At 31.8% G+C, this 11464-nt stretch overlaps 1 protein-coding gene and 1 long non-coding RNA gene across 2 annotated transcripts; both read left to right on the top strand.

Annotated features, from left to right (window-relative positions):
- Window positions 1–440: 440 nt before the first annotated feature.
- Window positions 441–2175, top strand: LOC134726853 (uncharacterized). The gene is made up of 2 exons (XR_010108656.1): window positions 441–544; window positions 2068–2175. It is a non-coding gene; the product is annotated as an uncharacterized LOC134726853 (long non-coding RNA).
- A 1553-nt stretch (window positions 2176–3728) lies between these two features.
- LOC134726195 (uncharacterized) lies at window positions 3729–8629 on the top strand. The gene is made up of 4 exons (XM_063590595.1): window positions 3729–3889; window positions 4979–5380; window positions 6322–6618; window positions 7462–8629. The coding sequence occupies exons 1-4, from the start codon at window positions 3729–3731 to the stop codon at window positions 7778–7780; spliced, it is 1179 nt and encodes a 392-aa protein (XP_063446665.1). The 3' UTR covers window positions 7781–8629.
- The last annotated feature ends 2835 nt before the right edge of the window (window positions 8630–11464 follow it).

Genomic DNA, 11464 nt, shown 5'->3' with positions numbered 1-11464 from the left:
AACATATTATAAATTTCAGCTACAGTAGTTTACTAATGTTCAATAAACGTAAATAGTTTATAACAAAACAAAATAGCAAACACGAAGTTAAGGAATAAAATGATCACAAAGAGGTATGCAGGAAAATTATCTGCGATGAATGCATCACAGCATATGTCAGCGAAAACAAAGTTTCATAATTAGTAGAGAAAAATAATAGCTACAAATTAACTTTTGTATTTTCATTCAAAATTGCAATTGCCGAGGTTAAAAATTAAAATATTTTTTGTACCTGCATTAAAGAACTAATTTTAAAGGAATCAATAGCCTTACATAAATCAGGTTTTAACCATTGAATGAAAAAATGGTGTATACTTAATTTTACTATTATATAAAATATATAAAAATATATCATCTATTTTGAGAATTAGCAGTTAATATCTTTTTGTTCTTGTAGATTCTCAAAATGTCAATGATAACATAGACGATGATAACAAAGAATGGAAAAGAAACGAAAATGCAGAAGGAAATTATAAGAACAGAGACAGAAAAAACTATAAAAAGGGTAATATAAAGAAAATGAATGCATATTAATAATATAGTTTGCTATTTAAAAGGTAAACGTGAGAAAACCAACAACCTAACACCACAACAAATTAAATACCAGAAATAACTGTAATGTATAAATGTGGTTTTTGAAAATTGACCAGTCTCTGTACCATGACCTACTTTTGAACGCGCCTAGATAAGATAAGTTTGAAACTGTGAAGGATTTGCTATTACTACCACTAATAGTTATAATGTCCGACTAGGATCGTTGTTTTTTGAGTGAATCCAACCATTTCATTTAGTATAGTTTGAGCTTTATTGAGCGAAAAAAAAACAACATTCGATAAGGTCCATCAACTTCTAATTCATAATTATGATAGTTTTACATGAATATCCAACCTATTAGAAAAAATATTATTATATGTTTTGATCAACAAAGAAGCACAATTTCCTTGTATGTATTCCAAATAATCAGTGTTTATTACTGTCCTGGCTTTTTTTTTAGAGCAACTGCGAATTCATCCGGGTTTTTTAACTAATGGCAGAAAAAAGAAGGTGTTTTTGACTTGAACAAATTTATTTTATACATGTAATGAAGTGAAGGATAATATCATATATTCTAAACAAATCACAAAAACATATTACACACGAAATGTACATCGTCGGAATCCATGAAGGTTAATGACCTACTGAATAGCCTATATATACGCTGCAATATCGTCTTATGATGTTTGATAAGAAAATCAAATTAAGTCAGAAAAATGCTATGGACTATAAAAATATTCCACCTAATGAGGTCTACCCCCTGCCCGTACAATCAAATTCATTAACAACAAAAACAAAACAAAACAAAGTTTATTTGCAAAATCGGAATATGACAATAGCCGATACTTCAAAATGCTTAGCTATAACGCGGTACATATAAATACGCTTTATTCTTAATTACTCTAATCGTCCCATATCATTTACTGATTTTTTTGTAAATTTGTTTGGGGACATTGACAGGTAATTAGAAATCAATTATAATTATGACGGCAATCATACTTACCACACACACATTAAAGAAAACTGTCCTCATGCAAATTAAAAAGTAAGCTCTGCCCAAAAGTTGAACTAACATTGGTGATAATTATGCATGAAAATATTTTAAGCTTATTAAAACCAATCGATAATAAAATCGAAGAAAAAAACGAAAAAGACATTTTGTAATTTCGTGTTCAAATAGCTTTTCATGATTAATTGTGCATATTCATCAGTGGAATGTCCATCTATTTGTCGCATGGTAGCCTAGAGTAGTACAATATCATTGGGTTTGAGTCAAAGATAAACAATTACTCAATGCGCATGTCAAATATTTATGAAAAAGAAATCGATATTATTTGCACTTATTTTTCTGCCAATTCGTGTTAGTAATTATTACTTTGGTTTAGTGTAAATTGAATATTTGTTCCTCCAAATTACATTGCATACGCACATGAATATTAGCATACATGTATGCATACACATATGTTATTAACTAATGGTTTCTATCTGTTTCAGGCATTTTCAAAGTTGGAGCGATAGTTGGTATATCAGTAGGAATAACAGGCACAATCATATTATTTCTGATCATACTGGCTATTATTTATGTATGCAGACGAAGGTAAATTTATTTTAGTTTGTAATAATAAAGTATCGCTAACCGGTAGATAAACTTACAATAGATACCAGGATTGAACTTTGCAGGATTAAAACGAACATTGATTTACTAGTCTTTGTTTAACTTGCACTTTACAACAAAATGTTCAGAACTTATCTTTGTTTCAAATTAAGAAAAAATTGGCATGAGTAAAATTTCATTATCTTTAGCAGGGAAAATCCTACTTTGTAAAAAATCGCTCTGATTTGAACAAAAATTTCTCTGAAACTAACATCATCAAGACGATTGATTGCTTGATTGACAACGTTTGGATGACGTGTTTTTCAACAAACTCTCGGTATTCCCATGAGAACCGATTGTGTTTATTTTCTTACCGACTTGTTCGCTTATTCTTATAGAGATGACTTCATACGGAAATTTCATAAAAAGAAAGAAAAGTAATTAACAATATCCTTAATTTTACTTTCCGCTATAAAGATGATGTTCTCTCACTAAATAATTAAAAATTTGGTGACTATGTTGAACGCATCTATCTTTTCGAACTAGAGATCAAGGATACAACAGATACAGTTAAGTCTCCCTGATATTTTGACTTACAATTAGAAATTGACAGGGTAGGTTGGAAACAACACTTTACGGCAAAAGAGATAATTCAGCTTCTCAATATTGAACTTTTCGTATGTTGCAACATTTCAGCAGCGCTTGCGTGCGGAATATATATCTTCAATTGATACGATATTCCTGGGTTTGTATTTTCTATCATGATTTCATTGATAGAGGGTTGCTGCTCACAAGGAGTTATCACTTTTTATTTCAAAAGAGATGATTTCAGCTTCACAATAGTAAACTTTTCGTATGTAGCAATATTTCAGCAGCGCTTGCATTCGGAATATATATCTTCCAATCAATACGATATCACTGGGCTTATATTTTCTATCATGATTTCCTTGATGGTGAAGTTGAAATCGTCCCTTCGTAAATTTTACGGACGCTACCACGAGTTGGTTCACCATTATGGTATATCCGTTTCACAGATGATATCGGATATGTTCGTTATGTCGTTACTACAATTTTGTTCCCTTTTCACGATTATGGCCAACCGAATTATACTATTTATTGTGTTTGTAATGACATAATAACGAGGCTTCTCACCTGCGGAGCAGGATCCGCTTAACCTTCTAGAGCTATTGATATCACCCAAGGTTTTTGGGAGGGTTCATGTTAAGTAACCAAGCAGGTTTGGCAAAATCCTAGGTTTTACGAGTATTGCCCAGCCCAATAGGAAATACGGGTAAAGGCAGGGTTTTATTGGGTAATACTGAGTAATATGAAATACTGGCCTGAACTTTGAAGAGAATTCAGTGATTACACAAATGCAATACATTAAAAATATTTATAAACACATTTTGATCTATTTTAATAATAAGTTTCATACTTGTAAAAAAGACTTATAATACAAGTGTATACATTTGAGAATGTTCTATAGAAACTCAAAATGATAAAACAATGGTACTTTTAAATATCCAGATACATGTTTATGAACCAGATTTTTTTTACTGCAATGACTTGTAGGATTATTTTCCTACAACTGCCATTCAAAGAGATATTTTTCAGAAGTAATTTGTATGCAACCGTATTGAGAGCTGGTGGTATTACAACTAATGCATACCAGAAGAGAGGTTCGTGTTGCAAAAGCTCACCAATGACGCTTGAAAAAAACCAGTAAAACTTTAATTGAATTAATGACCCCAAATTCCATAAAGTTTTGCCAAATACAGCTAAAGTACTAGTAATTTATTCCTGGAATGAATAATCCTTAGTACATGTATATGAAAAATCAAAGTTTTTAAAACAGTTGAATTATTTTTATAACACAAGAGTGCTTCCTAAAAGATCAGGGGTTTTGTCCATGTAGTGTTTTATAGGCTGTTGTATATGTTTGCCTCTTTGTCGATTATTTTAGTTTTTCCATGCTTATGTCAGTCTCGCTTCAACATTTTGCGTTTTTGATTGCATAATCTGTGTTTTGTGCTTGGCTTATGGTATTCACTGAACGGCGCGCCAAGACGTACGATTGGACGCTTTAAGGTTTTTATAAGTGTGTTTTCATTTTATATACCCTTGTGTACTGATATTTACCTAGTTTGTACTTTATTGAGAACGTGTTTTTGTCATTATTATTTTTATACTGTATTAGCTACAAAATTCATTCTGATATAGTACTTTGAATTGTAAGTACCTTTTATTGTATTCTGTGTTTTTGTTAACACAGTTTAAGTTGCTGGATCCCAACTAACATCACATTATTCGATCACATCTGTTTGGGTTGCTCACCTAATTTTGTCAATATAACAGGTTTTAAGCAATTTTGATATTCATGGGAGGTTTAGCCAGTATATAACCGACTATTTTCCACAAATAAGGCTTATACTAAGTCAGAAAAGTGAATTTGTTTCCAGTCTTTCTGCTGGTAAATATAGTCGGGCGTTGAATTTCGTATTGTTTTAAAAACCTTGACAAATAATACAAACGTTAAAGTTTTAAATGAGGTTGGGTGGTATAGAATTTACATTTTCTTAAAAACATTCGTATGATCTCGTAGTTAAATACCGGTTTGAATGTAATATATCCATCTTTTTCTACATAAGAAAATGTCTGTACAAAGTCAGGAATATGACAGTTGTTATCTATTCGTTTAATGTGTTTGAGCTTTTGGTTTTTCCATTTGATCAAGAAATTTTCCTTTTGAATTTTCCTCTGAGTTCAGTGTTTTGTGGTTTTACTTTTTTTATCTTTTTTTCTATTTCCCAGATCAAAGGAAAAGAAGAGGAAGAATCAGAGAAGACAACAGTCTATCGACCAAAGACTAGAGATGAAAAATCTTGAAAGTGGTTCATCTAGTACAAACAAGGGAGAATACATTGTTATCTCTGAGAACAAATCTTTAAATACATACGAGAAACAAGGAGAGAACTACATGTATGTACTCGATTCCACAATAACGCAATATGACAAAGACTTGCGCAACCGGAAATTACCAGAAATCAAAAGATGTAGTGGTGCAGAGGATGATGAGAATGTTTACTACGAAATTGATGAAGATACAATCAAATCTTCGACAGATATGGAGGGAGTTTACCAGGATAAAATCAAAAATGTCACAGATAAATGTTCTTCCCATCGTGACCAGACAGGATATGAAATCCCATTAGGGTATGGCAATACATATTTTTTCGTTTGAATTGTTTATCGATTTGTTATAGTTTCAAAAACATTAAGGGGGATTATTCTTGTCATACGTTTCAAGCAATTCTTAGAGCTAATCAGAATGTCAAAGTCAGAGCAAAGACTGTTAAATACTAGTTTGCATCTATATACAAATAACAGTGTTTAGAGGTAAACTGAAATAATTTCCTAAAACTGATGTTTCAAAAATGTTGCTGTGCATTAAAATGCTGTAGTAAATAAATGTGTTACGGAGAATAAATTATCAGAAGATCATCTGAATAGTATTTTTTCTTATCAAACATCCGCATGTGGAGCAGGATCTGCTTACCCTTCCGGAGCACCTGAGATCACCCCTAGTTTTTGGTGGGGTTCGTGTTGTTTATTCTTTAGTTTTCTATGTTGTGTCATGTGTACTATTGTTTTTTGTCTTTTTCATTTTTAGCCATGGCGTTGTCAGTTTGTTTTAGATTTACGATTTTGACTGTCCCTTTGGTATCTTTCGTCCCTCTTTCATTGTCACCAATCTACTTATTTTCTTTCTTTTTTTTCTTTAAATTATAAACGGCCAAAAGTTACTTTTAAATTGAAAGAAAAATCAATTTAGAAACTATCCCTTTTTTAATATAAATATTAGTGGACATTTATTTATGTATTGCTTTCATCTAGTGATATTATTCTTTATAAAAATTAACTTGCAAAAATTTAGAAACAAAAGCATTCCACCAAAAAATTTAGCCATAAAATTTTGAAAGTCGCACAAAAATTCCGTCAAACAGTATGACATAAAGTTTTAAAATAAGGTTTCACAGCATTATAGTTGAATTATCTTATTCGTTTATGTTCCTTGTGAGATACCTGTCAAAATGATAAAAGTCAATATACAAAACTGTTTACGTATTCCTAATCATTACATGCATATTTTACAGATCAATGAAAAAGAAAAGGGAAAAACTGACAACACAAAAACTGTTTGCGAACGAATCTTTAAATACTGACGAGGTACATGGCGAGTATTTTGTTCTCGATCCCTCCATTACAAAAAATGACAAAGACTTGATCAGCCTGGTCTTACCAGAGACCAAAAGGTTCAGTGTTCCACAGGGTGACAAGAGAGTGTATAATGAAATTGATGAAGATATGGAGGGCGTTTGCCAGAAGGAAATAGAAGAGTTTAAGGATAAATGTCGTTACAATGGTGAACAAAACATATATGAAACCCCAAGGTATGGCAATATTTATTTTGAATTGTTTTACGCTTTGTTATGTCTTGGTTTTTTACAACTGTCTATGGTATGGGCTTTGTTTATTGCTGAAGAGCTTACATTAAACTATAGTTGCTAATATCGTGGTCATTTGTTTTAGGGGAAATAATTGTCTCATAGAAATCATATCACATAATATAATCTTATAATATTCTACAACATTAATATTATAAAAACATGATAATTAAGTAATCGGATAAAAAAAATCGTTATGGGTTATGTGTTTCCTACTTACTTGAAGACAACTTCTGGTCATAAATTATGACCCGGTAATAATCATAGGTGAAATATGTCTGATGTTTGAATTATGTTATTTAAACCAGTACTAGTTTACAATAACTAATGGAGAAATGTATACTGAAATAATTTACTGAATAATAATTCTATTAATAGCATTGTGTGTAAAACTTTGTTAATAAAAGATATGAATTATTGTTTTACGACTATCAATAGAGAATGAAAAATAAGAGAACATTGAAACTAAATTTGTTTCATGTGTCATTCATCGTTTTAACATCCGCTTATTTTATCTTTCAAAACTTTAATTTAACTATAATTTAACGTCACTTTGAAATAAAAGCAACTTATAAAAGATCACCTTTTAATTATAGATATAATTGGATATTTATGTATGTTTTAATTCATCATGTGGTATTGTTTAAACTTGGAAATAAGGGAAAAAACACAAGCCGTTAAATTTTAAAAGTTGAAATTCGTTTTCGTCCTTAGTTAGATACCTGTCAAAATTACAAAAATAAATAATAAACTTTTTTGACATTTTGAATATCGCAAACATTTTTACAGATCACCGAAAAATAAGAGAGACCTACTAATAAGACTACAGTCTGATGACCAAGTAATGGAGATTGCTCATCTTGAAAATAGTCCATCCAGGGTAAACAAGGGAGACAACGTTAGCATGTATGCGAACGAATCTTTCAATACTGACGAGGAGCAAGGCGAATACTTTGTTCTCGATCCCTGTGTTACGAAATATGAAAAAGAATTGAACAGCCGGATCTTACCAGAAGTTAAAAGGTTCAGTGTTGCACAAGGTGATAAGAACGTTTGCAATGAAATTGATGAAGTTGGAATCGAATCCTCGCCAGTTATTAAAAGGTAGATCAGCAGGAGAAAAATTAAGATGTTAAAGATATAGTCATTTATCGTACGGATCATTTCAACCATGGTACCCACTTAGGGTTTGACAATACCACTTACCATATAGCATCTGAGATAGACGATAAAAGCTTCTAGGAAAAAGAGTACTGGCACAATTGTATATAAATGTTTTTATGTATCCTAAACATTGTTTAGTTTACCATTTTGTCTATGTTAAGTCTGAAATTATTTGACATTGTTTGATATAATTAAAACCAAAAAGCCGTTCACAATAGATTTGTTTATGAAGGAAAATATTTTTAAAGCCGATTTGTTTGTCAAAATTAGTGTAATCATTTTTCTATTCTTGATTTAAGACCTGAAAGTTATGCTTACTAAAGCCTGCACCCAGTCCATAATATGACAGTTGTTTTTCCATTCGTTTGATGTGTTTGAGATTTTAATTTAAAATTTGTAATTTTCAAGGGACTTTCTGTTTTGAATTTTTCTTTGAAATTTAATATTTGTTTGAAAGAAAAAAATATACGGATTTTACTCAAAGACATGTTCCGCCTATAAAAAGCCAATCAGAATATTTATTTCAGTATAGTTATGAATAAAACGAATAAAGACAACACTACTTTGGAGCATTGACCTGTAATTCAAATAAGATTTCTCGATTTACCATAACAAATAATGAATTTTTACATGTCATTATCCATTTGTCATTTTTCCATTTCGAGGCTTCAAAAACAAACTGGAACTGGATACAGATCAAGAAAAAAAAAAGTCGATATATAAAATACCATGTAACAATCTGTTATCACATGTTTAGCATAAAAAGAAACTGGAGAGGGAAAAGAGAAGAAGAAAAAACAATTTATAAAAGACAATAAATAAATATTTGATTTAAAGTTACTTAATTGTTTGATTCTTTCATATTGTTGTTTGTGCCGATCTTAATAATAATTTTTTTTCAACATTTTTGTTATGAATTGAAGCAACCCCGTCGTCCTAGATATAAAATTAATTTTGCACTGATAAACATGTTTAACCTGATATATTCTCAATGTCACCCTACTCTCGAGCCCCATAATTCAGTTGTCGTCGTCGGTTGTTTTCTGCCTTATTTGATTTGGTTATAAGAAAACGGGGTATGAGTGCCAATGATACAACTCTCCTTCCAAGTCACAATTTATAAAAGTAAACCATTATAGGTCAAAGAACGGTTTTCAACACGGTGCCTTGTCTCACACCGAACATAAAGTTATTTTGTGCCAAAATATCACAAGTGTAAAACCATTCAAACGTGAAAACCAACAATCTAATCTATATAAAAAACGAAAAATGAGTAATACTTATGAACCACGTCAACTAAAAATAACTACTAATCATAAGATTCCTGACGTAGGACAGATGCAAAAAATTGCAGTCGGTTTAAACGTTTTAATGATACAATACCTTCACCGTTATCTTCAACAATAGCGTAACATCACAATATAGAGAGACACAATATAAAATATCAATTAAAATGGCTTAAATAAATCAAAAGACATATTAGCAAAAGTAATAACAATGAACAAATACGTTTGATATATGAAAAAATATAAATATAACATCAATCAAATAAGGTATGGATATTCAAAGTAACAGTATTTCACCGCTGTGAAATGTTAAACAGTATCAGAAAAAAACAAAAATCCGCCAAATACAATAATAGTATACACAGGTGATTGAAAATAATTTTGTTGTTAGGTATATAGTTTAAATTGAGAAAGAAAAGTAACTGTGCGCCTCTCCTTGGCGATCTCCTCCTATTTGCATATGATTCAGAGTTCTTTCAAATACTTGTCAAAACCAAAAAGTTTAAAGAATAGTTATTACAGGTACCAGGATTATAATGCAATACGACAGACGCGCGTTTCGTCTCCACAAGACTCATCAGTGACGATCAGATCAAATACGTTATAAAGCCAAATTAGAACAAATTTGAAAAGCATTCAGGAACAAAAATTCAAAAAAGTTGTGCCAAATACGGCTAGGGTAATCTTTTCCTGCAATAAGAAAATCCTTAGTTTTTCGGAAAAGGCCAATGTGTGTAACAGTAAATTATATTTAACCAACATAATGACCCTTTAATTGATATTCATTTCTTCACCGATGTGCTCACTACTTGGCTGGTGAAACCCTCTGGGACGAAACGTCCACCAGCAGTGGTAGGTAATTTAATTTCAGATTTAGTGATGATGTTCTTACCATTAACAATCCACACTTTGCTAAATGGATCCTTTAAGATATTCCCCAGACCTAGAAATTAAAGAAACCACAGACATTGATTCCTCTGTCTCGTTTTTAGATCTATACCTCGAATTTGACACACACGGTCATCTCGGTACCAGAATCTATGACAAACAAGTCAATTTCAAATTTGAAATTATCTATTTACCCAAACTTAGTAGAAATGCATATGGGTATACGGTTTTCAATTTATTCGGTATTTATTATGCAGCAGCTACTAAGACTGTAAAACGTCACTAGTGTTTTAGCAGAAAGTTAATATACGAGGGATATATAAGAGGGACGAAAGACACCAAAGGGACAGTCAAACTCGTAAATCTAAAACAAACTGACAACGCCATGGCTAAAAATGAAAAAGATAAACAGAAAAACAATAGTACAAATGACACAACATAGAAAACTAAAGAATAAACAACACGAACCCCACCAAAAACTAGGGGTGATCTCAGGTGCTCCGGAAGGGTAAGCAAATCCTGCTCCACATGCGGCACCCGTCGTGTTGCTTATGTGATTACAAATCCGGTAAATAGTCTAATTCGGTAGGTCAAATTCATGAAAGGGAAGGGGATTGTAGCTACGACGTAAGGAACATATCCGATATCATTTGTGAAACGGTTTTTCCATAACGGTCAACCAACTCGTGATGGCGTCCGTAAAATTTACGAAGGGATGATTTCAACTTCACCATTTGGAACTCTTGGTTTAATAGCTTCCTTGTGAGCAGTAACCCTCTATCAAGAAAATCATGATAGGAAATGCAAGCACGGGAATATCGTATCAATTGGGAGATATATACCCCGTATGCAGGTGCTGCTGGAATGTTGCTACTTAGAAATGGAAAGTTCACAATTGGAAAGCTGAAATCATCTCTTTTGTCGTAAAGTTTTGTCTTCAACCGACCCTCATTGTCAATTTCTAGATGTAAGTCAAGATATGAAGCCGACTTAACTGTATCTGTAGTATCCTTTATCTCCAATTCGATGGGATAGATGCGATCCACATAGTCACCAAATTTTGAATTGTTTAGTGAAAGAACGTCATCTATATAGCGGAAAGTAGAGTTAAAGGATATTGCTAACTTCTTATCTTTCTTCCTAAGAAGTTCCTGCATGAAGTCAGCCTCATAATAATAAAGAAACAAGTCAGCAAGTAGAGGGGCACAGTTTGTTCCCATTGGGATGCCGACAGTCTGTTGAAAAACACGTCCTCCGAACGTAACAAATATGTTGTCAATCAAGAAATCAAGCATCTTGATAATATCGGTTTCAGAGAATTTTTTGTTTGAATCAGAATGGTTCTTTACAAAGTATGATTTATCCCTCCCTAAGACAAGATACTTGTATCTACGTTGGCCATTCTTTTTTATGAAGCAAAGTAATACCAACTCTTTTAATTTGTCTTTAAGTTT

The sequence above is a fragment of the Mytilus trossulus genome, chromosome 7 (genome assembly GCF_036588685.1).
Source record: "Mytilus trossulus isolate FHL-02 chromosome 7, PNRI_Mtr1.1.1.hap1, whole genome shotgun sequence".
Classification (NCBI taxonomy): Eukaryota; Metazoa; Mollusca; class Bivalvia; order Mytilida; family Mytilidae; genus Mytilus; species Mytilus trossulus.
Note: the sequence above shows the minus strand (reverse complement) of the source record. Positions and strands in the feature narration are given on the sequence as shown.